Source organism: Equus caballus, chromosome 11 (assembly GCF_041296265.1).
Source record: "Equus caballus isolate H_3958 breed thoroughbred chromosome 11, TB-T2T, whole genome shotgun sequence".
Classification (NCBI taxonomy): Eukaryota; Metazoa; Chordata; class Mammalia; order Perissodactyla; family Equidae; genus Equus; species Equus caballus.
This window is the reverse complement of record NC_091694.1, coordinates 20,067,862-20,094,668: the sequence shown is the minus strand read 5'-3', so window position 1 is coordinate 20,094,668 and position 26,807 is coordinate 20,067,862. Positions and strand designations below refer to the sequence as shown.

Sequence of the window (26,807 nt, the reverse complement as noted above, 5' to 3'; positions counted from 1 at the left end):
TTAAGATCTCCATTATTCATTTATACACGAGTAACAACTGAACAAATAACTGCATTTTCTTTGACAATTATACCTTTTAAGTTGAAGCAATTTTCAAACATTAAAAACTGATTTTTCTTTTCCTCAGACAACTTTTCACAGGAAATTAGAAGATACTTCCTTATGCCTGGAGAATTGCCAGAAGATTGTTATTTTAAAAACTACCAAGCTTAAAACCATCAGTGACCAGGTGGCTATTTTAGACACGCATCAGAATGGGGGAAGCAGGGGAAGGGCCTGCGAGGTCTCTCACCCACGTTAGGTACACGGACCCTCTCTCAACTCCTCTAACTCTTGCTCATTACAACACTTGCCTAACCACTTTATTTACCACCTCACCTTGTTTAGCGACTTTTTACATACACCCATCAGTATCTACCACATTCACTAATTCACAATACTCAATGAAGAGATGTTACCAGAATAAACGAAAATGGCTTTACCAAGGTAGGATTTTCAGGTTCACTCTGTCGATGTCTTTTGGCACGGTTTCGGTAGCCCATACTTTGGATGATAGAAACTTCCTCCTTTACACGCTCAGGAGAGTCATTTTCCTTTTTTGAAAAGCTATAACTATGTGCAACTATGAATTACAAGGGAAAACATTATTTTTGTCATTAGAAAAAAATGTGTTAATTGTAATCAAAGAACCAAGAGAAATCCTGTGTATGCTCTTTGTTGTATTAAGACAAAGCATTAAAGGTTACCTACCACTTTTTAAAAATCAACTTTGGAAATTCTACTTCTAGGAACAAACACACAGACTGCCAAAGTTATTTCTACTCCTTTGTTTCCACCTCAATACTAACAAATTTGCCTATTAATACCATATTTCACTGAATCTAAGATATCAATGATGTCAGATGGACTATCATTTTCTCTATCACTAAGAAAGAAAACATACAATTAAACAATGACACACCACTGATAGTAAATTGCTCCCAATTTTGGAGATGTTAAAATGTGAAAAATGTGCATCTTAGGATTGATAAAGTAAGATGTGAGACCAGTGAGAATGATTTAAAAAATAGATTACAGATTAAAGAACTAAAATTAACCTAGACCAAAAGTTCTTATCACCTATTCATAGAAAATAACTGCACAAACTTCCTGAGTTTTAATGGAAAGTCACTTGAGTATTGGCCCCTGGGGCTATGCAACACTTACACTGCAGTCCTGTGTCAAGTTCAAAAGCATGAATGATTCTCAACAGCTCTTCAACAAGTTGACTAAATCTTGTACTTTCTTGGAGGCTTCTGAAATTAAATTGTTTGAGAGACACTTAGCAAGTGATTATCAGCTTTTTAAGAATACTAAAATAAAGAAAGACATGTAAACAAATTTTTTAAAAGATACAGCAACAGAAAAACCATATTCAAAGAACAGAGCCATTAGTGACATTACACTATAATCAAAACATCATTGACATCAGAATAAACTGTGTGGCAGTATTGATTGCTTTTATAATTTTTTCTGCCATTTGAGTCTACCAAAAGCCTACAACTATCTAAAATACAATAGTACTCTGAATCCCTAGTAGATATAAATCCATTGCACAGAGAACTTACAATTCTTAACATTTGAACCCCATCCACCCAACCTCTCACTTCAACCTCTCAGTGATTTCTGTCAAACCACGATTATATTATTTTGAAAACACAGATAGATAACAATGTCCAAAGAGAGATTTCACTTAGGAAAGTTGTGATACAATATAATCCCTTTATTCCTTTAAATATCTGAGTGACTATTATGTGCCAAACACTGGAAAAACAATATTGACTGAGGCAAAGTCAGTGCCCTAATAGAGCTTACATCCTGGCCAGAGGGTCTCACAACATACATTGTATGTGTGTAAACAATTAAGTAGAAATAAATGCAAAGAAGAAAAATAAAAGCAGGATCAGGAGACAATGGGGGCAGGGTGGTACGGTTCTACTTTACACAGGACTGCAAGTTCTTGCACCATCCAGAAGCATTAGAAAAACGCAATGAATTGCCATATCTATATAAGGCAGACATACCATAAAACTTGCATAAAAATGACTTTAGAAATAATTTACCCTGTCAGCTAAAGACCCTTTTATACATTTTTCTGCTGATGAATAGTTTGATAGGAAAAGCAGCTGTCTTATTAAGGAATTTCTACTTTTTCCTGCTGTTGTTGCTTCCAACCTCCCATCACTACCCAAATTATATACCTTTTGGTTATATCATTCTTACACAAAGGACACTGTGAAGGCCCTTTCTTCTGGTTGAGAAGTTTCAGCATACAAAATCTATAAATCACACAGAATGAAAAGAACAATTCAAGTTACTTTTTTTGGTAGACAGAATATTCAAAAGGCAAGTAGCCATGAAAAGATAATCTCACAACTGCCCTTATGAGACACTTTAAAGGTAATGGCAGGTGAATTACAACCAATGTCTTCCTTTAATTGTTTTTAGATGCTGCATAAGCATAAAACCAAACTACATAAGGCATGATCTATGAAAACTGAACTTACATGCATATGGCTTACTGTTACGACCAAATAAAACTTATTAAAAAGTTAATATGGCACATTTAATGATATATTCATAATTATTTCATGCTGCATAATCAGACATGAATGGTAAGTAGTTCAATTACTTTAAAAACTCAGCACCTCACTACAAACCTACAGTAATCAAGGCAATGTGCTACTGTCATAGGATAGACAAAGACATCGACGGAATAGAATTGAGAGTACAGAAATAAACCCATACGTCTGTGCTCAATTGATTTTCAACAATGGCAGCAAGACAATAAAATGGAAAAAGAACAGTCTTATCAACAAATAGTGACAGGACAACTAGATATCCACATGCAAAAAAATGAAGCTAGATTCCTACCTCACACAATACAGAAAATTAACTCAAAATGGATCACAGAACCAAATGTAAGAACTAAAACTATAAATCTTCGTGACTTTGGGTTAAGCAATGATTTTTTTTTTTTTAAAGATTTTATTTTTCCTTTTTCTCCCAAAGCCCCCCGGTACATAGCCGTGTATTTTTAGTTGTGGGTCTTTCTAGCTGTGGCATGTTGGATGCTGCCTCAGTGTGGCTTGACGAGCAGTGCCATGTCCACGCCCAGGATTCGAGCTGGTGAAACCCTGGGCCGCCAGAGCATAGTGCACAAACTTAACCTCTTGGCCACAGGGCCGGCCCCAAGCGATGATTTCTTAAATAAATAAACACCAAAAGCACAAGCAACCAAAGAAAAAAATAGATACGTTGAACTATATCAAAAAACTTTTGTGCTACAAATAATACTATGAAGAAAGTGAAAAGACAATCCACAGAATGAGAGAAAATACTTGCAAATCACTTGATTCGGAACTTACATCCAGAATATATAAAGAACTCTTTTTTTTAATAAAGATTGGCACCTGAGCTAACATCTGTTGCCAATCTTCTCTTTTTTCCTTCCTCTTCTTCTCAAAGTCCCTCAGTACATAGTTGTATATTCTAGTTGTAGGTCCTTCTGGCTCTGCTATGTGGGACGCTGCCTCAGTATGGCTTGATGAGTGGTGCTACGCCCACACTCAGGATCTGAACCAGTGAAACCCTGGGCCGCCAATGTGGAGCACAGAAACTAACCATGGGGCCGGTCCTATATAAAGAACTCTTATAACTCAATAATAAAGAGAGAAATAACTCAAAAAATGGGCAAAGGATTTGAATAGACATTTTATCCAAAGGAGATATACATATTGTCAGCAAGTACATGAAAAGATGCTCAAGATCATTATTCATCAGAAAAATGCAAATCAAAGCCATAATGGGGTGTCACTTTATACTCACTAGGATGGCTATAGACAAAAGACAGATAAGTATTGGAGAAGATGTGAAGAAAGTGAAATTCTCACTCACTGCTGGTGGAAATATAAAATGATGCAGTCACTTTGGAAAACAGTTTGGTAGTTCCTCAAAATGTTAAACATAGAGCTACCATATGATTCTGTAATTGTACTCCTAGGTTTCTTCCCAGGAGAAACAAAAACTTAAGTCCATGCAAAACTTGTACACAAATGTTCACAGCAGCATTATTCATAATAGCCAATAGCCAAAAAGCAGAAACAATCCAAGTGTGCATCCACTGATGAACAGATAGACAAAATGTGGTATATCCACACAACAGAATATTATTCAGCCATAAAAAAGAATAAAGTACTGATACAAGCTACAATATAGATGACCCTTGAAAACATTGTGCTAAGTGAAACACGTCAGAAGCAAAAGGCCACATATTGTATGAGTCTATTTATATGAAATATCCCAAACAGGCAAATCTATAGAGATAGAAAGTAGATTTGTGGTTGCCTAAGAAGAGGTGGGAGGTGGGACTGGAGGGTAGATGCTAATGGGTACAGGGGTTCTCTTGGGGGTGATGAAAATGTTCTAAACTTAGATTGTAGTGATGGTTGCAAACTCTGTTAATACACTAAAAAAACCTGCATTGTACATTTTAAGAGTCTCATGCTCTACTGACTGAGCTAGCTGGGCACACATGAATTGTACAATTTAAATGAGTGAATTTTATAGCATGTAAATTACATCTCAATAAAAATGTAAAAAACAAAAAGCCTCAAGGCAGGAAGAAAACGTGTTCATTTTTATATTCACAATGCCTGATACAGCGTCTGGCATAACCACACTGCTCACTAGAAGCTTAAGGATGAAGAAGGCTACAGCCTTCTGAGATACTTGGGCTTTTAGAACAGCTCTGAATGTAGAACAATTTTGTTGGTTGTCTCAGACAATAGGTATGGCTAAGACTTGAAGAACATATGCAACATATTCTAAGTCAGTTTCCTTAACAAAGGAAAACACTGTTCCCATTGGCTTGTGATGTCTATAAAGATCCATGTTCCCTTAGGAAGAAGACAAAAGAAGACTGAAGAGAAAAGAAAGGCAGAAAGGAAAAAAGGGAAGAGAGCAGTAGAGAGTGCTGTGGTGATGATAATTAAACGCAGTGATTCACTCATACAACCACTATTTACTACACGTCCGTACTGTTGTAGATGCAGGGGATACAGTGGAAAAGCAAAACAAAATCCCCGCCATTATAAAGGACATAATATTCTGGTGAGGGAGGTAACTGGCGAAGGGAGTAGAGAGCAGACACTGACACTGAAGAGAGCCAGGAAGGAAAAGATTAAGGGAGCTGAAAAGAGAGTGGAAACGGTGAGTCAACAGACACTTACAGAATCCTTTTTACTGGCCATGCATTGCCTCTCTTAATCCACATAACAATTACCTGCATTTTACTGTAGAGACTTGTCCCAGATCACACAGTAATCAAGAGGTGAAGGTGCTACTGGATCTGGGGTTGAATTGCAGCAAAGCCCATGGTCTTTCTACAGAAAAAGTGAATGTAGGCAGGTATGGCCAAGGAGACTCAGGGGTCCTTCTTGTCCTATACGGATGCTTTAACTGCCACCTTGCACTCAACAACAACTCTGTAGTTTCGGGGACAGGAGTGTTAAAAAGCTACCTGCGCTGCGCTCCGCTGCAGGCGGCCCAGTGTTTCGTTGGTTGGAGTCCTGGGCGCGGACATGGCACTGCTCATCAAACCACACTGAGGCAGCGTCCCACATGCCACAACTACAAGGACCCACAACGAAGAATATACAACTATGTACTGGGGGGCTTTGGGGAGAAAAAGGAAAAAAATAAAATCTTTAAAAAAAAAAAAAAGCTACCTGCACTGTTTATAAATTCCCTTTAAAGATCCACAGAACAGAGGCTACCACTCCTTGAGAAGATGCAAATACCACCTGTACTCTATCATAATGGCTCTAGGAGGCATCAATGCATTACACTGGCAAATTCAACAGTTCAGAGTAGGGGTAGGGAGGGGATTCCCTGAACACAGTACTGCAGAATACAGTAGCTAAACTACAGCGACAAGCTAAGCTATCAAATGTTGCAGCCTGCGCAATGATTAGATAAATAACGCAGAGGAACTAGGTATGTAGAAATCAACCAGGATATGGATTCCAATCTTTCTTTATGCTAGAAAAAGAACAGATGCATAAAAGCTGTTAACTAAATTCAAAAGAGAAAATGAACTTGTACATGACTTGAAAAGACTGAGCTAAGGAAAATATTGACAGATCAACAGAACACTGGCATATCTTTCAGGACTCAGAAGAATTTATTAAATTCTGGGGAATCTATGTGATACGCTAATTAAATGAGAACACATTATAAGTTCTATACGAGGTTATCAGTGAAAAGGTCTGAGACAAGTTTTGGGCTTCTTGGATTTCTAAAGCCCAGACACTAAGGACAGGCAATACAGTTTTTAAACAAATGTAGTATGTTTTCTGAAGGGTGGCTCCAGCTTTTTAAGAAAAAGCTGATGGAAAATAGTAAAATCACAGTGCCACAAACTAATTTGGAGGAGTTTTCAGAGTACTCATTTTGAACACATCTATACCCTGAGCAACTTAACAATGTTATGGAAACTCATCTAATTTTGAGTTGCTTGTCCAAGTCTATCCTGGCAGGAAGCAATAAATTAATAGTTCTGGGGCCGGCCCCGTGGCCGAGTGGTTAAGTTTGCTCGTTCTGCTGCAGGAGCCCAGGGTTTTGCTGGTTCGGATCCTGGGCGTGCACATGGCACCACTGGTCAGGCCACGCTGAGGCGACATCCCACGTGCCACAACTAGAAGGACCCACAACTAAAATATACAACTATGTACTGGAGGGATTTGGGGAGAAAGACAAAAAAAAACGATTGGCAACAGTTGTTAGCTCAGGTGCCAAGCTCTAAAAAAAAAAAAAAGTTCTAAGTCTAGCCAAAATAAAAGCAAGGTGACTTTTGGCTGGCTTCGCTTATATTGGGTACCCTGGATTCCTGTCAACAGAGCTAAGATTATGGACCAATATATGGTCCTAGTTAAAGGAAATAAAGGGAGCCAGCCTGGTAGTGCAGCTGTTAAGTGTGCACGTTCCGCTCTGGCAGCCCGGGGTTCACCAGTTTGGATCCCGGGTGCAGACATGGAACTGCTTGGCAAGCCATGCTGTGGTAAGCATCCCACATATAGAAAGTAGAGGAAGATGGGCACGGATGTTAGCTCAGGGCCTATCTTCTTCAGCAAAAAGAGGAGGATTGGCAGCAGACGTTAGCTCAGGGCAAATCTTCCTCAAAAAAAAAAAAAAAAAAGGAAATAAAGATCCCGAGAGCTCCACAGCTTACCATCTCAACATTCACTTAATGTTACTGGTCCCACTAAACCTTGTCAGTTTCTATAATAAAGCTCTGTTTTCTTGATCAAACCTCGTCTTACTTTAGATCCAACAATTAAGAATCTATCTCAAACTCTTCATCTGGGAGATTCTGCCTAGGTTCCTTGCCCAGTATCCCAGTCCCATGGGTCAAGGCTCCTGTCTCCTAGGGAAAAGAATCTTACCCCTAACCCTCAGCCTCCTATGGCTGGATCCCTACTACTTTTCTTCCCTTATAACCACCACTCTAAACTTCTGCTCATTTCTGCTGCTAGCCTCCTGAGAGACTATATTCAACCTACTTGCTAGATTATCCATCTCTTGCCTATTTCTAGATCTCTGACATACCGACTCATGGCAAGGGTCCAGAATTCCCAGATATCATGATCTAATGTATCTGGCCATCAAACCTCCCTGACACTGACTTACCAACTTATCTGGATCTCCTCAGTTAGCTGACTCCAAGACTTGCCTTACTGGGTCTATCTAGTCTTTAGACCTCAGCCATCCCCGGTCTGGTCCCTCTTAGTATCCTTCTAGTAAGTATATAGGAAAGTTATCATTCCAGAACACTGCTTCGCAAACTTTAATGTGCATAAGAATCTCCTGAGGATCTTGTTAAAATGCGGATTCTGATTCAGTAGGTTTGGGGTAGGGCTGGGATTCTAGCAAGTTCCCATGTGATGTAGTTGCTTCAGGCCCATGAGTCCCACTCTGAGTAGTATGTTCCTAGAGCTGTGTTGTCCAATACAGCAGCCACTAGCCACACGTGGCTATTGAGAACTCAAAATGTGGCTAGTCTGAACTAAGGTGTACTGTAAGTATGGAAAAACACAGGCTGTTGCAGACTTACCACAAAAAAAGAATGTCAAGTATCTCATTAATATTTTTTATATTGATTATATTTTGAAATGATAAAATGGTCATAATTGGGTTAAAATATATAACTATAATTTCACTTTTTTTTAGTAATCTGTCTATTAGAAAATTGAGGGGCTGGCCCTGTGGCCAAGTGGTTAAGTTTGCGTGCTCCGCTGCAGGCGGCCCAGTGTTTCGTTGGTTCGAATCCTGGGCGCAGACATGGCACTGCTCATCAAACCACGCTAAGGCAGCGTCCCACATGCCACAACTAGAAGGACCCACAACGAAGAATATACAACTATGTACCGGGCGGCTTTGGGGAGAAAAAGAAAAAAAAAAAAAGAAAAGAAAATTGAAGTTACATTTATGGCTCATATTATATCTCTTTGGACAATGTGGTTCTAGATCTTCCAAAAAGTATTACACATTTCATCAGTTGTTTGGAAACTGCAAGCTAATGCATGGAAAGCCTAAGTAATTTTTTTCTAGATGAGTACTATTATCTTTTCGTACATCTCATGAAAGATTTCAGAACTATAGGCTCAGCCTGGTCAGTAAAACAGTTTTATCATTAGCAATTAGAATTCATCCTGAGAAAACAGAATTAATACAATTTATGCTTGGGGTTTTTTTCCCCAGCTTTCTTATCATGTAGATCAAGGTGTTATTCAGGTTATAAAGGTTTTACAAAAGAGATATCATGAAAAAGTTGATCTATCACATGGGCACTATACTAAACTTGTAATTCTAATGTATCATTTAAACTATGGCTGGTTCTTCTGCTTAGGATTTGCAAGCTTTTCTCACTCTCCCCCAGCTGTCAACTTTAACCTTCTCAAACTCAACAGATGTCTTCACCTCCAACTTCACCGAGCTCAAACCACCTCACGTACCCCCTGCCCTACCTCAAAACCTTTCTGTAGAATTACTCTCCTTTTCCTTCATGACTGTTTATAAATAACTATTTCTCTTTCCTGCATCCATCTTCTATTTCCAACCCTTCCACCTCCTCCTGGACCTTCTCTCTCTTGCGAATATCATCCTCTCTGAGGGCTCCTCCCTCTTCTAACACAACTCCTATACACACATGCAAAGTTAGTTTCTTTTTGCTGGACATATTCTACTTTCTTCTCTTTGTACCTTTGCTCATATTATTTCCTCTGCCTGTAAATTCCTTCTTCCACAAGCTCTCAAAGTAATGAATGTTCATAATCTAAGCTATTCTTTACTCACTATAATACTGAGTATTAATTACTCAAGGTGACAGGAAAGCATACAGTACATTTCAGAATGATTCTCATCAAGAAACAGTGAAGTCCCAGGATTTAAAAGGTTAATCTTCAGCTCTCTATAATTTTTTAAATACTGAGACTTTTACGTTTTGTTTAACAAAAGTATTGATCTACAAAGAAATTGGTCTTACACGTTTAAGAAGCTTCCCACTAGAGGCCACAGAACTAAAAATTCTCCAAGCAGAGAGACAAAGCTATGCTGCCCTGGCACCTGACCAGAGAGAAAGGCCTGAGAAATCAGAAAGAAACTGTTGGGAACAGATCTAGGCCACTGGGGTGACATAGGAAAGGGGCAAGAGACAGTGGAAATGGGCTCTGGACCCTTGCTGGGACCGATGAATGGGAAGAATAAGGTAGAATTCTGAGGAAGGAAAGGGCCAGTCAGCTGGCAGACTTGTGCTCAGAGGATATGCCCCCAAAGGGAACAGGTTTCCTTCAGCTTCAGCCAGCCCTCATTATCTTTAACACAGAAGCTCTTCACATTTTTTAGATTATGGGAATATTCGAAGAATCTGATGAAAATTATAGATTGTCTTCCTAGAAAACTGCACATTTTTTAATACAACTGAATTTAAATTCAATATAATTCCAGGAAATTCATGAAAACCATTCACAAATCCTAAGTTAAGAACTCTTAAATTCAAAAATTTCTGAGAGGATAGATAAGAAATTGATAACTGTGGTTGTTTCTGGGGCGGGAAGGGAGAGACAAAGGTTTTGGGGTGGGAGGGAAACATGCTTTGCATTATATTAACCTTTTGTGCTAGTAAACTCATTACTATGGACATTGCTTGCTTTTTCAATTAAAAAAGAAAAAATACTTAAAAACAAATAAGTTGGCTTTCAGGGCAAGTCTTAATCTTAGCTTAACATCAGGAAAGGAGAAAACCCCCTTGTTTCACTAAATCACCTAACAAACTTTTTCTGAAATTCTTCCATCAAGAAACATTTTCTATGCAGAAGTCAAATTATAATATTGTACACCTGAAATTTATATAATGTTATAAACCAATGTTACCTCTATTAAAAAAAGAAACATTTTCATTTCAATGGGCAAGATTCTTAAAAATGTAAATACAATCTGAATCATTGGTATGAATGAATTTCAGCTTAAATATAAACCAATATCAGATCCTTTCCTATCTTCACAAGGATTATGAACCAGGCAAACACTGAATCTTAGAAAGGGGAAAGCAAAAGGACATGCAGAAATGAACAGGAAGGATGAAACACAATTTGCTTGTTTCACAATTGTTTGCAATCTGCTTTCACCCATGGACACAAAAAGCAAACAGCTGTTCAAAGTGATTTCATACCCCACTAGATAAATGCGCCCATATTTTACAAGGAACTATGGCTACAACCAACTTAAGATGACTTTCTAAGTACTCTGTGAGGCAGAATGAAATAGTTAGATTTTTCTTTTTCACTTAATTGAAGAAGCTAAAGCTTTTACAAAGTTAGGTGTTTCCTCTGCTATGAATAAGCACAAAAGATAATAATGGAGCCACATAAAACATTCAAACTTACTTGCAAAATATGTGGTCACATTTTGTGGAAACGGGCTCTTTGATCAACTCCAGACTAGAAGGAAAGGAAAAGAAAATAAATGAGGTTCAATAATTCATTCAAAAATAAATATATTCTTAGTAAATAAGTTCATCTTTAAACTGCTATAAAGGAGTCAAGATAAGGCTTTAAGTTTCTTCAGTAAATATTTATTAAATGTCTGCTGTGCTAGGAGCCAAAAATACAATATGATCCTTATCCTCACTGAGCTTTCAGACATCAAAACAGAATATATCAATTTTTAATACTCTATACTATCTTTAACATCTCAAAGATTAGCTGATATTACTCATATTAATTAGTTTTCACAGACACAGTTTTGTGCGCTATCATTGTAGATGCACATCCTATCTTAACTAAACTTTAAGCTCCACAAAGACAAAAACTTCCTGTATTTCTTTTGGATTCCTTACAGCAGTTTTCTGCATGTGATTGCCTTTTTATTTTTAATTTCTTAATATAAAAAATTAAGCACTTACACAAATAAAAGAGTAAAATGAACTCCATGTACCATCACCCCATTTCAAGAATTATCAACTCACAGTAACTTTATTTCATCCATAATAACACCCAAAGTCCAGATTATTTTAAAATAAATCCAAGCCATCATATCATTTCATCTATAAATATTTCAGAACACATCTTTAAAAGATAAAGACTTTTTTAGCATAACCATGAAACCATCATTACTCCTAAAAAGTAATTTCCTGGGGGCCGGCCCCATGGCCTAGTGGTTAAGTTCAGTGTGCTCCACTTTAGTGGCCCACGTTCGGTTCCCAGATGTGGACCTACACCACTCATCGGCAGCCATGGTGTGGCAGCAACCCACATACAAAATACAGGAAAACTGGCACAGATGTTAACTCAAGCAAATCTTCCTCAAGCAAACAGAGGAAAATTGGCAACAGATGTCAGCTCAGGGCAAATCTTCCTCAGCAAAAAATAAATAAATAATAATTTCCTTAATATCATCTAATATGCGATTAATGTTCCAATTTCCCTGTCTCACAAAAATTTAATAATTAAATCTATTTAAATCAGGATTCGAACAAGATCCACACATTGCATTTGGTTGATATGTCTCAAGTTTCTTTTAATCTATAGATTTCCCCTCCTTTTTTCTCCTTCGTCATTTATTTTAAAAATACAGAATTTCCCACATTCTGGATTTTGCTAATTGCAACCCTATGATGAGGTTTAACATGTTCCTCCAGCCTCTGTTTCCTGTAAACTAGACCTACACGCTTGATCAAATTCAGGTTCAATGTTTTGACAAGAACACTTTACAGGTAGTACTGTGTACTTTCATTACATCACTTCAGGAGGTACATGATGTTTGGTTTATGATTACTTTGTAAAAACAATCTAACAAATACTCACAGAAGAAAATTTAGAAAATAGAAAACATAAAAATTTGGAGAAAACACATCATGCAAATTCCCATCCCCACCCGTCTATCCACAAAATCCCAAGGCCTTCCTGAAATTCATTCATTTACTAATATAACAAGTATTTATTGAGTATTTACTAAATGCAAGCACTGTTCTTGGAGAAGGAAATAGAGTAGTGAACAAAACTGCCTTCACAGAACTTACATTCTAGTTGTGGGAGACAGTTGATTGAGAAATAAACAAGAACATATGGGAATAGTGCTAAAAAGAAGAATAAAGCAGGGTAAGGAGGATAGGGAGTGCAATGTGTGTGTGTATGTGGGGAAGCGTATACAGGATAGTCAGGAAAGGCCTCACCGAGAAGGTGACATTGGCAGACAGCTGAATAATGTGAGGAAACAAGCTGTGCAACAACTGGGGGAAGAATATTCCAGCAGAGGGAGCAGAGAAGACAGACTCTGAGCAGGACCATGCCTGGTGTTTCTGAAGGTTAGACTGACAGGATGGAAAGATCAAGGGGGAAGCAGTGGTAGAAGAAGTCAGAGAGGTCGCGGGAAGGCTGAGCAGGCAGGAACCTATGGGCTATTTTAAGCCTTTAGCTTTTATTCTGCATGAGAGCTTTAGAAACTGATTTTTAGTAAAGTTCAGGCAGGACATCAAAGAACAGGTAACCTGTGTGACAGGAATGTGGTTCTTTTCATTAAATGTTTAACTTTTTAGAAAAGGATCACAAGAAAAGCTGGGGACAACAGCCTCTTTGTGAAGGGCTTGGTAACACAACTCTTGTAATCATGTGGTTTCTGACGCAGCACAGGGCACCGAAAAGAAAAACATGAGAGTGAGTCAAAAGGCTGGATTTCTACTACCAGGTCTCTTTATTAGCAGAGCGACCTCAGGCCAAGCACTCTACCTCAACCTCAGTTTCCTTCTCTGTCACCCACTCTACCAGTCTCTTCAGGCTATTGTGAGAATAAAATTAAATGCTACTTGGGAAACTGTTCACAACTTGAGATGACTTGTACCAACGTCAGTATTATTATTGGGACTGAATGTGATTTTAAAAAGAAAAACAACCTGACAAAGAGAACTCTCATTTGTTACTAAGTCACTATTCCTGAGATAAGATAGACACCAAGGAAATTCTCAGTAAAAGAGAAACTGGATTTAGCTGTGATACCAGATGGCTTCCATTCTCACCACTGACTCACTTCTGAAATAATTATATTTCAGTATGGTAATTATAAGCCAAGCTATACAAACATACTGTAAACACAAATTTCAAACACATGAAAACTCCAAAACGTAAAAAGGTAATGACTGTTGAAGGAAAAGCTTGAAGAAGAAATGGGAATGCAGAGAAAAAAATTAAAATACTCCTCTTCCAGGTCCTGATGACAGGATATGTTTACCACAAAAGTGATTCAAATATTTTAAACACTTTTCAAACCAGGCAATATTTTAGGCTCACCGCATATCTGCATTTTGAGCTTCCAACATGGATAAGAGATTAGAAAAAGCAGCTTAAGTCAGGTTGGAAAAACAACCACCACCCACCAGGATGCACACTGTAGCAAATTCTTCTGAAACTCAAAAATTTTACGTCATGTAAAAAGTTAAAAGGAACCACCAACTACCAGAAATAAATGCCAATAGTGACTTAGAGGCCGGTAGAATGAATTTTAGCTTCAGAGACCTCAAAGAAGCTGGAAACCTATCTTACAGCTACCATATGCAACAGTGTTTCCAGTCACAATCAGGAATCATTTATTAGACATAAGTGCAAACTGTACTGTTCTGGGCATTGTAAAAAAAAAAAAAAAAAAAGTGAAGTAGGTATGATTCCCATCCTAGAACAACCTATTTAAATGAATTTAAGGTTTAATAATGACTAAGATGAACAGCTTTAGCTAAAAAACCTGTCTTTTTAATAGAAAACTGATACCAAAAAAACAGCTAGAAAACACACAATAGTTGACTGAAAATGAAGATTTAACATTAACTTTTATTCTTGTATCTTTAATTTTTATGTATCTGAGTTTTTTAATTGATGGTTTAATTTGCCAGAATGAAAAAGAACATTACGTTTTTATGACTAAGTCCCATGGAAATGTAAAATAAATGGACCCAAATCCCACACTATTGAGGAGTTTTTGATTATTCTTTGTAATTATCTTAAGTTTTATGCTTTTCCAAAAGCAATTTTTTTTCCCAGATTGTTATTTCCTGCTTCTCTGGCTCTGATGTTTTAGGCTGTAAATCCGTTTAGCTCTTATTTTTGTTTAGCTGAAATGCGGAGGGGCAAGGGAGATGGGAGTTACTTATAAATCTTGTATCTCTCTGAAAACACAACCTATATTTTCTGCGATCCTATTTACTTGATTTCAGATATGAAAAACAACTTTCATGAAACACAAGGGAAAATTTATGGAAATTTTTTTTCATGAAAAATTTCCTTGCATTTACTCTTCTGTTTTGAAGGCAAGGGCATACGGGCAGCTTTCCAATTTATTTTTTGAAAGTTACCCACCACTAACCATCACCATATTAAAAACCACTAAACTATCAAAGAAGCAATTTAGTTTATTATTTAATACCTTCAACAAATGTTTACTGAGTGACTTCTATATCCCAGGTACCTTTCTAACTACTGAGGTTATGGAAGTAAACAAAACAAATAAAAACTTCCACCCCCGTAGAGTTTATATTCTGTGGGAGTAGAGAAAAGGACAAATAAATTATATAGAAGGTCAGATAGTAACAAGAGTTATGGAGAAAAATAAAACAGGAAAGGTAGATAAAAAGTGTGTTGGGGTGGAAGTGTTACAATTTTAAATAGGGTTGTCTGGAAATGCCTCTTGGAAAAGGTAGTATTTCAACGAAGATTTGTCAGGGGAAGAACATTCCAGGCAGAGGGAGGAGGAAGCATAAAAGTTCAGAGGCAGCAGAACGTCGCATACCTGAAGAATAGCGAAGAGGCCAGAATGAGCAGAGTAAAGAGAGTAAGAGAGGAGAGATAAGGCAATAATTCTTCTAAACTTCCTTTCCGGCTTTTCACCAAGAGATTCTGAGCTATGGTTTTTAATTGATTTTGTGGATGTAAGATATACCATAGAGATCTAGTGTCTGCTTAGGGTTCATAACCTTTGTTGTGCCATGAACTCCCTTTGGCAGCTAATGAAGCTCATGAACCCCCTTTCCAGAGTAACGATTTTAAATGCATAAAATCAAAAATATGAAATTATATAAGAAACTAATTACAATGAAATACAGTTCTAGCCACAGGCCTCCAAGGGTTAAGAACTCCTGAATACAAGCAAGAGAACTTTCTTGGGTGACGGAAATGTTCTATATCTTGACTGGGTTACACAGATATATATACTTGTCAAAACTCACTGACTTGTACCCTTAAGATCTCTGCATTTCACTGTATGGAAATTATACCTCAATTTAAAAAAACCTTGAATATTCTAGTCCCCTCTTTATTTTATAGAGGAAGAAAACAAAAGGCTCACTCAAAAAGTCAGAGGGACTTGCCAAACGCTTTGATGACTTGCAGTATTCTTATTTAAATATATAGGGTTAGTTTCAGCCAAAGGTTCTCCCAAAGACCTACCCAATCAGAGACACCAATCATTTGTGATTTTATTTTGCCATTGTTAACTATGTCCATTCCAAGTGATCAAGCTGGTTTTAGAGCTGTATGAAAAGCCCACGTGCATTTAATTCAAACCAGATCCCTGCCGCATCATGGAACCAATCAGGACAGTCTGTGGACTAGGAAAGATAGGGGGCTGTGCGTTTTGAGGCGGTAGAGAGGGAAGGGGAGAGGCAGAGTGGAGAAAAGGGAGTAATTTCCTATATTCCTAAAGCTCTTCAGTTAAGAAAAGCAGCAACTTTAATAGTCTAGTCTTAATACACATTATAACTTTTTCTTCTTACTGTGTGATGTCAATTCTATTCATTTGCATAGGATATAACCATATAAAGAATCTCAAATCAATAAACTCTTCTGTTGACTTACCAGATCGGACACTCTAAGATTTTCTGCATAGCATTGAGAACATTTTGTACTTCTTCAACGCGATCCGCAGATACATCCATGTCTTCCTGTTCCAATAAACTTTAACACATAAACTTCAATATACGCATAAATAATTCACTTCAAAAGATTTATGAAAACAACAGCTTAGTTCCATTGTCATTTTCAAATAAGAGAAATGTAAGAGTGGAGTGCTTTAGAATTATAGCAACCACAGAACTAACGAAACAAGCTTTATTTTTAAAAATTCCAAAAGTTGTTTTCTGTAATTAAGACCACATAAATTCTGTTTTTTCAAATATAGCCTCCAAGCACTTCCTTTTGGTCTTTTCCTTTCTCCAAGAAAGGAAAAGCCACAGTGGGGTGACTTGACTTGGTGAGTGGTGGCAGCCTCAGATTGCTCCAATTAAAACCAAAATAAACAAAAACAGTATCAACACCAACCAACGCAACGCTCCCCGCCAACCCCCGCCCTTTCCAAGTGTTTCCCACCGGCCTGCACTCATCTCGGGATCCTCCTCAGGCACATCCATGCCAAGAGCATCTGTGACTACTGACGCCCCTCTACTTCCCTCTTGTCCCTTCTCAGGAACGCATATAAATCCAGTTCCTAATGGCTCTCACTCCCACAAAATCCTGTCTCCTCTTCCCAAACCCATTCCTGCTCCCTTTTCTTCCTTGGGGTCCCCTTATCATATACACCAACTTGTCTTTTTATACTATGGTGTCCCCCTCAAGACACATTCCAGTTCCTATCATCAGGATTTCCCCTCGGACACACCCTGGCCCCTCCTCTATCCTCGGTGCCCCCCTCCCCAGGATTTCCCTAGACTCAACGTCTTAGACTTCTCAGGTTCCATCCTCCGCCCGCCCTTACCCGACGACACACGTCTTGGCTCTCCTTCAGGAGCTCCCTCTCCCCTATTTTCTCAACACTTATTTCCCGTCTGTCCCCCAGAGCGCCCCTTGCGCCCCCCTCCCTTCCCTAGGGCTCTCTCACCTTTACCCAGAGCAAAGCGTCCAGGCTTCCCGGCCTCAGAGGCCCAGTTATCTGAAAAGCCTCCCAAGACCGTCCTCAGTCCAGAAAGCCTCAGCGCGCTCACGCCGCGCAGTCGCAGTTTCAACTTATCCGTAATTCCCGCGCTTTTCTGTTGCCACGGAAACCGGCCGCCACCACTGAACGAGAGCCTCTCAGAATGCGGGATCAAAACACGTTACCGAAGGGCGGGGCAGAAAGAGCAGAAAGTCTCTCGGGGCTCCCTATTGGTCATCCAGTCCTCCCCGCGTTACGTAATTAGAAAGAGACGGAAGCAAAAGAATTCTCCCGGAGTTTTCCATTAAGCGCCCACCTCCCTCAAGTTGCGGCTTATTACGTCATAGTGATTGCTGGCCTAGGGTCGGAATCGCTACCTGAGGCCGGAATGTGAGCGCAAGATAGTGCCTAAAACAGTCGCAAGAAGAGGCCCGTTCCCTCACCCTTTCCGCCGCAATGGAAGTCTCCAGTTTAGGTAAATAAAAGGATTGTGGGGGAAAAAACTACGATTTCCAGCATGCATTGCGGATCAGAGGGCCTTCGCCACACAGCTCCTTGGAAACTGTAGTCATATGGAGAGGAGCTCCCCACACCGGAAGTGGGCACGATTCTCACGGCAACCAAGTTGATAAATTGAAGAGCTTCATGCGCTTGTACACATCAACAGATATGGATTGGAGTGTAATGTTTTCGTATCTTGAGAGCGGAGAATAGGCTAAAGAACCAACAAGTCCTAGGAAGACTACAATTCCCATCCAGCCCTGGGAGTCTCGGGAAAGTCGTCTTCTAAGGTCAGTGACCTAAGGGAACACAGTGGGCGGCCGATTTACTCGGGAAGGGGAAATCGACACCGGCCGACGGCTGCGCACTCGTGGTTCCGCCCCTCTGCCCCAGTGTTTGTTTTTGTTGTGCGGGTCAGCCTGCTCTTGCCCCGCCCCCGCCAGTGCATCCTCGACCAATTAATGGGGGTGATAGTTTTGAGGGACAAGTAGTAAGAGCCAATCATCTTGGCGGAAACTCAAGACACAGGGGACTAGGCCCTGACTCTGTCCGCCATGATAGATTCACCCCGAAGGGGTAGCAGCAGAGCGGGCAGCGAACGGTCCTAGCACTGGTCTCCGGCGGCGCCCCCCGGGGGCGGGAAGTTGGTAAGGAAGCAGCTGCGGTTACCTAGGGGTGGGGTCACGTCGCCCTGAGAGGGCTTGGGGAAGTTCAACTGAGGGCTCCTGCAAAGAAGAAGGGAGACTTTTTCGTGTCTGGGCGCAGCCGATCTTTTCAGTGACCGGTTGAGAGAGCCGTTCATGTTCTTAGGGACCGAGGGGGCGGATATTGCCGGAGGCATGGAGCGTCCGTGGCTCAGAACGGCCGGCTTCTGCTTATGGAAGGCCGAGACTCCTCGGCACAAAGAGGGCCTAGGCAAAGAAAAGGGAAGCGAGTCCTCCGGAGGTGGTGACACTGTCCTGGGGACATGGAGTGTTAGGAAACGATACCTGGAAGACTAGGATGAAGTCTGCTAGAAAGAAAAAATGACGCTACCCACACAGCCTCCTCACCCCATCCGCCTGCGCTTTTTGAGAACCTCGTAAGGAAGTCTCCTTGGTCAGGGACCTCTCGTATTGGAAAGGCACCGTTTTTCCTTTTTGTCAAACACCCAGCTTTCAGATCACACATTTTAATGCCTGGATAGCTTGTACAGGCCGCTGGTGGAGACAGTAAGTAATCAAAGCTCAGGTTCCCAGATCAGCTTCATTAAAGGGACTTTTGATATCCTGAAAAAATCGACATAGAGGAAAAGCTGACTTGTGCTAAGCAAAAGTGAGTAATGGCATGAACTTATAATAGTTTCAGTTATGAAAGCTGAAGGCCTAAGCTCTAGCTGCCTTCCTCTACTGGCTTTAAACCCACAGGGACAGATGGCGCTAACCATGCTTTGGCGTTTCCACAAGTTCAAGATTAATACTCTTGGTGAAAGAATTTTCACATATAAACCAAACAAAAGTAGGCCATTCTTTATGGAGACCTGGATATGGTCCAGCTAAGCTAGAATCCCCCACTTCCTCTTCTCTCCTCAGCTGACCATGTACTCAATACATTAAACTAATTTCCATTTGTGTAATTTGAGAAAAGAGAAGGAAGATTGGTTTTCTTCTGGACTCTCAAAAGTGTGGAAGTGGGTTTCTCAGAAGTTGAAAAGTGTGAATGTGTTTCAGAATACCCACTTTTGGCAGACTGAATCAGTCGCTTCATTTCCATCAGTTTTTGCTCAAGATCCTGGGAAGTTGACAGGAATTCTGTCCAAATTCTAAAGACCTCAAGAATTGAATTCCAAGTGAGTGAATACTCCATGTCAACAGGATTGGTGCTAGAAACTGTTATTATTTTGGTGGTGCACTTGGCTCTAGGTGGAAACAAAGAATGGAAAAAGGGGGACGGATAATTGTCTTTGGATTTAAAAAAATCTGTGATCCTCAGAGAGTTCAAGGTCCTTTTTAACGACAGTCTGTTTTTTTTGTTTCACAGAGCAGTGCATTATACAGTGGAAAAGAGGACTATTTTAGTTTCTAAATACCAATTTATTATAATTTTATATTGAGTGATATTTTCAAAGAACTTGCACGCACTTTTTTTTTAAATTTTTTGGTGAGGAAGATTAGATTGGCCCTGAGCTAACATCTGTTGCCAGTCCTCCTCTATTTTGTGTGTGGGATGCTGCCACAGCATGGCGTGATGAGGGCTGGACTTGCACACACATTGTTATTTGATCCTTATGATAACATTGTGATATAGGCAAAGCAGAGAGATTAGACTTGTTTTACAGATTAAGAAACTGAAGCTCAGAGGTTGAATGACTTGCTCACAGTTAAATGGCTAGTAATGTGCCAGAGCTGTGTCTGGAACCCAACTCTTCTAAACTCTTGTGCTCCTTCCCCCATTAAACTCTAAACTCCTCGGGGTTTTTTCTCCAACTTGTGGTTTTATTGATTCTATTGTTTTTGTTTTTGTTTGAGGAAGATTAGCCCTGAGCTAACATCTGCTGCCAATCCTCCTCTTTTTGCTGAGGAAGACTGGCCCTGAGCTAACATCCGTGCCCATCTTCTTCAACTTTATATATGGGACACGTACCACAGCGTGGCGTGCCAAGCGGTGCCATGTCCACACCGGGATCTGAACCGCAAACCCAGGGCCACAGAAGGGAGTGTGTGAATTTAACTGCTGTGCCACCGGGCCGGCCCCTAAACTCCTCGGATTTAATCTTGTTCATCTCCTGTCTCCTGTGCCTGAGAGCAGAGCAGAATCTGGCTATTTGTAGATGCTTATTAAAGATTTGTTGATGGATATATTTAAAAGCTGACCTTTTTCATCGCAACTTACTTTTAAATTTAAACAAAATATTTTTTCATAAAGTCAGAGAAACCAGCTTAACCCATTGGTAAACAAAATCCTTAATTAAAAACAACTAACTGACCAGAATGGACGTTCAGTTAAGGAATTGTTAACTTCTTAGGCATGATAATGGTATCATGGTTATGTTTTCTAAAATTTTACCTTTTAAAGGTACAGACTCAATTTTATGGATGAAATGATGGCCGTCTGTTTTGATAATCCAGTAGGGAAGGAGTTTTGCTGTAGCAAGATTAGTCCTGAGTTGATGATAATTGTGGAAGATAGTTGATGGGTCCATCCATAGGAGTTCGTTGTATATGAACCTCTCAATCTCTCTTCTTTTGTGTAAGTTTAGCTTTTCCCATAATAATGTTTTTAATTAGATTACTGTAGTTCAATTAAAACATTAATTGACTACGGTCAATCCATATGGGGGGGTTTGGGGGATGCAGGGGTATGGATGAAATGAGGGTAACCTTGAGTTGATTGTTATAGTTAGATGTTCATTACTGTCCACTTTTGTGTATGAAATTCTCCCTAAAAGAAAAAAGACTACAGAAAAAAACGTAAACGTGGATGAAGGATGTTGAATGCTACCCCTGTGTAGTTTCTTGGCTAGTGTTTCCACCTGTAAATTGTTAAAATTGATCTAGTAGAGAACCTGGGTTGCTCAATTTCAGAAAAGGCTGCTTTTCTAAGAAAAATATGGAATGTTGCTTTCAGGTTATAAGAATGTCCCTGAGGGGGCTGGCCCCTGGTGGAATGGCTCAAGTTCCACATGTGGCCCAGAGTTCGGATCCTGGGTGCGGACCTATACCATTCATCAGCCATGCTGTGGAGGCATCCGACATACAAAAAAGTAGAGGAAGCTTGGCACAGATGTTAGCTCACATCTTCCTCAAGCACAAAAAGAGGAGGATTGGCAACGAATGTTAACTCAGGGTGCATCTTCCTCATAGGAAAAAAAAAATGTCCCTGAAGGTAGAAAGCTAATCTGTCTTGTTCATCTTGGTATCCTGCTATTAGCAGATATTCAGTAGGTATCTGTTTGATTAACTAATCATTATAAAGTTCCATAAAATCCTAAAGAGTTTTATAAATGTTAGATGATTTCTGTGGGTGTGGTAAAAATTTACATTCTCTCAGCAAACATTAGCAAATTCGTTTTACTTTTTTATTTTTCCTCCTTCTACCTAAAGCCCCCCAGTACATAGTTGTATATTTTAGTTGTGGGTCCTTCTAGCTGTGGCATGTGGGACGCTGCCTCAGCATGGCTTGATGAATGGTGCAAGGTCCCCACCAAGGATCCAAACCGGTGAAACCTTAGGCTGCCGAAACAGAGTGCACAAACTTAACCACTCCACCACAGAGCCAGCCCCTACAGATTTGTTTTAACTGCCCATTAGATTATAAATAGCAGAAGAGCAGGGACATTATCTTCTCATTCATTGCCGTGTCCTCCTAACCTAGCCCATAATAGGTCCTCACAAATATTTGTTGATTGAATGTTTATGCAATTTTTTTTTAAAGATTCTATTTTTCCTTTTTCTCCCCAAAGTCCCCCTGTACATAGTTGTGTGTTTTTAGTTGTGCATCCTTCTAGTTGTGGCATGTGGGATGCTGCCTCAGCATGGCTTGATGAGCAGTGCCATGTCCATGCCCAGGATTCGAACTGGTGAAACCCTGGGCCGCCAAAGCAGAGAGCTTGAACTTAACCACTTGGCCACGGGGCCAGTCCCAGCAATTTTTTTTAAATTATTCCTTTTAATATTTACAATTTTCTGTTTCATTTTATTTTATTTTAATTTTTTTGAGGAAGATTAGCCCTGAGCTAACTACTGCCAATCCTCCTCTTTTTGCTGAGGAAGACTGGCCCTGAGCTGCCCATCTTCCTTCACTTCATATGTGGGATGCCTACCATAGCATGGCTTTGGCTAAGTGGTGCCGTGTCCACACCCAAGATCCGAACCGGCGAACCCCAGGCTGCCAAGAAGCGGAACTGGTGAACTTAACCTCTGCACCACCAGGCCGGCCCCTGTTTATGCAATTTATAGAACCGTTTCTGATGTATTTTCTCTCTCTCACCCATCCTCTCAACTCTAGCCCCGCAGGATGGAACCACAGGTTACTCTAAATGTGACTTTTAAAAATGAACCTCAAAGCTTTCTGGTTTCTCATCCAGAAAATACAACTTGGGCTGATGTGGAAGCTATGGTGAGTGTTACTTTGTTTTGTTTCTCCATCTTTCAAGCATATTTTTTCCAAAGGTAGCTATTTTTTAGCAGTGTTGTTTCATAGCAGTAAAATCTGTCATATTTACTGTTTCTGGGTCTTTTGGAAAATTACTATTTTTTTATTTTTTGCTGAGGAAGATTTGCTCTGAGCTAACATCTCTGCCGGACTTCCTCTATTTTTTTGTGTGTGGGATGCCTCCACAGTGTGGCTTGTGAGTGGAGTAGGTCTGTACCTGGGATCCAAACCAGCAAACCTGAGCCTCCAAAGTGGAGCATGCAGAACTTTAGCTACTCATCCGTGGGGCCGGGCCCTGGAAAATTATTTTTGGCAAGGGTTCAGTATTCATATAGGAGATGTGCCCTGGTAAAGGGAACAAACAAATAAATTCCTTTTGAAGAGTTTAGAAAAGTGAATTCATTTTTTTAGGTGAGATAGGACTTAGAAAACCTGTTAATTTTAGAAACAGTCTGAGGAATGAATTGGTGTGGGCCCCACGCTAACCAGGCCCCAGGGGAATGTTCTCTTGCCTGAGAGCAGGTAGGTTGCTGTGGTTTGTGAACCACCAAGGATATAACTTGTGTTTTGCAAGAGCTGATTGATTGCTTTTATTGCTAGGTCAGAGGTTAAGTATCTCAGAGTTGGAAAAAAAAGAGCCCCAGGTGCTTAGACAGCAGCTCATCCGTTCCTTTTTGTCGTTGTTGCTAATGCTTTTCCTCCTCTTGGTTTGCCCTTTGTACTTTTCTGGTTTTGTTTGGTTTGCAGTAGTGAATGTTTTACTTGCTGTGTGACTGTCTAGCTAGCAAAACCCTTTGGTAAAAATCTACTTTTACCTCATTGATAAAAACCTACTTTCATCTGATTATGTGTTATGGTAACTATAAAGGAAAAGAAATGGCGTAGAGATCTGATACAGTCCTCTGTCTTCCAGCAAATCTTTCTTTATGCTGTCCTAGACAGATGGTTATCCAGGAAGTTGCGTCTTTCTTGTCAAATGATCTGAAAATCAATCACAGTTATCTTTCTTTTCCTAGGAGTTAAATGAGCTGACAGCTTGTCTTTTTTCTTTATTGTAAATTTTAAATTATAAATGTGTAATACACACTCATTATAAGAAATGAAACAGTCCAAAAATATATTAAAAAATATTAATATCCCTCTACTCCTGCCTCCCTCCATCCACTATTCCCACCTCTTGAGGGTAACCCATGTTAACAGCCCTGTATGTACTTACTCACATTTTCCATGTTCATACAGATATCATATTATAAACGTTATTCTGCAGCTTGCTTTTTTAACCCAACAGTATATTTATTATAGGTGTAATTCTCACTGGATAGATAAGGATCCAAGCCTTTTTTTTTTTTTTTAAAGATTGGCACCTGAGCTAACATTTGTTGCCAGTCTTCTTTTTTTTCCTCTTCTTCTCTCCAAAGCCTCCCAGTACATAGTTGTGTATTCTAGTTATAGGTCCTTCTGGTTGTGCTATGTGGAACATCACCGCAGCATGGCTTGATGAGCAGTGCCATGTCCGCACCCAGGATCCGAACCGGTGAGACCCTGGGCCGCCTAATCGGAGAGCGCAAACTTAACCGCTCGGCCACGGGGCCAGCCCCAGGCTCATTCTTTTTAAAGCTATAGATTTTCTACAGTATTATTGGTATTGTTGTACCATAATTTAATCATCTCCTATTAAAAGATTGTTTCTAGTTTTATTTTAATTGAGACGTAGTTGACATATAACATATTAGTTTCAGGTGTACAACATAATGATTCTGTATTTGCATATGTTGTGAAATGATCACCACAATAAGTCTAGTTAACATCCATCAGCACATAGTAACAATTTTTTTTCTTTCTTATGATGAGAACTTTTGAGATCCACTCTCTTAGCAGCTTTCAAATATACAGTACAGTATTATTAAATATAGTCACCATGTTGTACGTTACATCCCTAGGACTTACTTATTTTATAACTTTGTACCTTTTGAACACCTTCACCCATTCCACCCAGCTTCTGACCCCTGCCTCTGGCAACCATCAATGTGTTCTCTGTATCCTGAGTTCATTGTTTGTTGGTTTGTTTTTAAGATTCCACATGTAAGTGAGATCATACAGTATTTATCTTTCTCTGATTTATTTCATTTCACTTAACATAATGCCCTCAAGGTCAAAAGAGGGTTTTTTTACCATTATAAAATACTACAGGAGATATCTCTTTGTATATATAACTTATGATGCACTGTTCTATAGATAAAGTTTCTCAAAGAGAGATTAATGAGTCACAAGGCATGTGATTTTAAATTTTAATAGATACTGCCAGGTGCTTTGCAGAACACTTGTAGCACCTCACAGAAATATATGACAGTGCCCTGAATTTTTAACAACGTAGGATGTTATGGCTTTAAAATGTTTTTGCCGTTCTGTTGAGATGACATGTCATTGCTTTAATTTGCATTGTTCTGACTACCATTAAGGTTGAACATCTTTTCATATATTTGTTAGACATATCTGATTTCTTCTTCTATGAAATTTCTTTACATTTTTGCCCACTTTGACCTGGGTTGTTAACCTTATGATTAGTAGTTTTGCAGATGCTCTTTGTGTATTGCAGATATTAACCCTTCATCTGTTATGAGTTGCAAATATTTTTCCCAGTCTATCTTTTGACTTTGTTTATGGTGGGCTTTTCCTTTTACCATATAAAATGCTTAATTTTTATGTAGTGAAATAGTCTCTTCCTTTCTTTTATGACTTCTGGGTTTCTGTTACACCTGCCTGTTTGATATCTTGATCTTATAATGTGTACATTTCATTTGCAGGTAAAAGTTTTATTTGATCTGAACACTATTCAAATAAAATACCTGGATGAGGAAAATGAAGAGGTAAAGTATATTATGATACCCATAGCCAGGTATCCCATATAGGGATCTTATTTCTCAAGAGCGATGTAGGCCTTGAAAAGTTCAGAGTAATGTTTCTCTCATTTGTGTAGTGGTTTAAATGTATTTGATAATTACATGTTCTAACCCAACTTGTGGCATCTGAGATGGAGTTGAGAAATAAGGAAGTAACATTGAGGAAGAAAATCTGAAAGATAATTTATTTTTTTGAGGAAGACTGGCCCTGAGCTAACATCTGTGCCCATCTTCCTCTACTTTATATGTGGTACGCCCACCACAGCATGGCTTGCCAAGCCGTGCCATGTCCGCACCCGGGATCCAAACTGGCGAATCCCAGGCTGCCGAAGCAGAAGGTGCAAACTTAACCGCTGCGCTACCGGGCCAGCCCCTGAAAGATAACTTCTAAAACTATATAGTGATCTTCTTTTTCTTTTATATAGGATTATCTGACTATTTAATTTTTTAATTTTTTTTTAAGATTTCATTTTTCCTTTTTCTCCCCAAAGCCCCCCAGTACATAGTTGCATATATATTTTAGTTGTGAGTCCTTCTAGCTGTGGTACATGGGACGTTGCCTCAGCATGGCTTGATAAGCAGTGCCATGACCATGCCCAGGATTTGACCCAGCGAAACCCTGGGCTGCCGAAACGGAGCGTGTGAACCTAACCATTCAGCCATGGGGCCGGCCCCCTAATTCTTTTTTTTAAATCATCCCTTTCGCCCTGGTCTCTTCCCCCTTCTTCTCTGGTGACCACCAATCCAGTCTTCCTATGTCATTGTTTGTTGTTTTTATCTTCTACTTAT

General features: G+C 39.5%; 2 protein-coding genes across 41 annotated transcripts in view; one reads left to right on the top strand and one right to left on the bottom strand.

The window, feature by feature from the left end:
- The window catches only part of BRCA1 (BRCA1 DNA repair associated), a 55,899-nt gene extending 38,194 nt beyond the window's left edge, over positions 1-17,705 (bottom strand). For 12 of the 32 annotated variants that reach the window (XR_011423196.1, XM_014739961.3, XM_070227187.1 and 9 more), the window contains exons 1-6: positions 17,452-17,705; positions 16,434-16,532; positions 10,983-11,036; positions 2,241-2,318; positions 1,207-1,295; positions 483-622 (exon numbers count right to left, since the gene is read on the bottom strand). Coding sequence is in view for 27 of the 32 variants with exons in the window: in XM_014739961.3 (XP_014595447.2) it covers positions 483-622; positions 1,207-1,295; positions 2,241-2,318; positions 10,983-11,036; positions 16,434-16,513 (441 nt within the window). In the remaining 5 variants the exon portion in view is untranslated. The remainder of the gene's footprint in view (positions 1-482; positions 623-1,206; positions 1,296-2,240; positions 2,319-10,982; positions 11,037-16,433; positions 16,533-17,451) is intronic. The other 20 variants (XM_070227195.1, XM_070227199.1, XM_070227200.1 and 17 more) reach the window with 4 other exon arrangements.
- A 112-nt stretch (positions 17,706-17,817) lies between these two features.
- NBR1 (NBR1 autophagy cargo receptor) overlaps positions 17,818-26,807 on the top strand; it is a 28,865-nt gene continuing 19,875 nt past the window's right edge. For 4 of the 9 annotated variants that reach the window (XM_070227221.1, XM_005597361.4, XM_014739979.3 and 1 more), the window contains exons 1-3: positions 18,493-18,632; positions 22,972-23,082; positions 25,923-25,985. In XM_070227221.1, coding sequence (XP_070083322.1) covers positions 22,981-23,082; positions 25,923-25,985 — 165 coding nt within the window. In that variant the 5' untranslated portion in view covers positions 18,493-18,632; positions 22,972-22,980. Of the gene's footprint in view, positions 18,276-18,492; positions 18,633-18,789; positions 19,814-22,971; positions 23,083-25,922; positions 25,986-26,807 lie in introns of those variants that run through there. The other 5 variants (XM_070227218.1, XM_070227219.1, XM_070227220.1 and 2 more) reach the window with 3 other exon arrangements.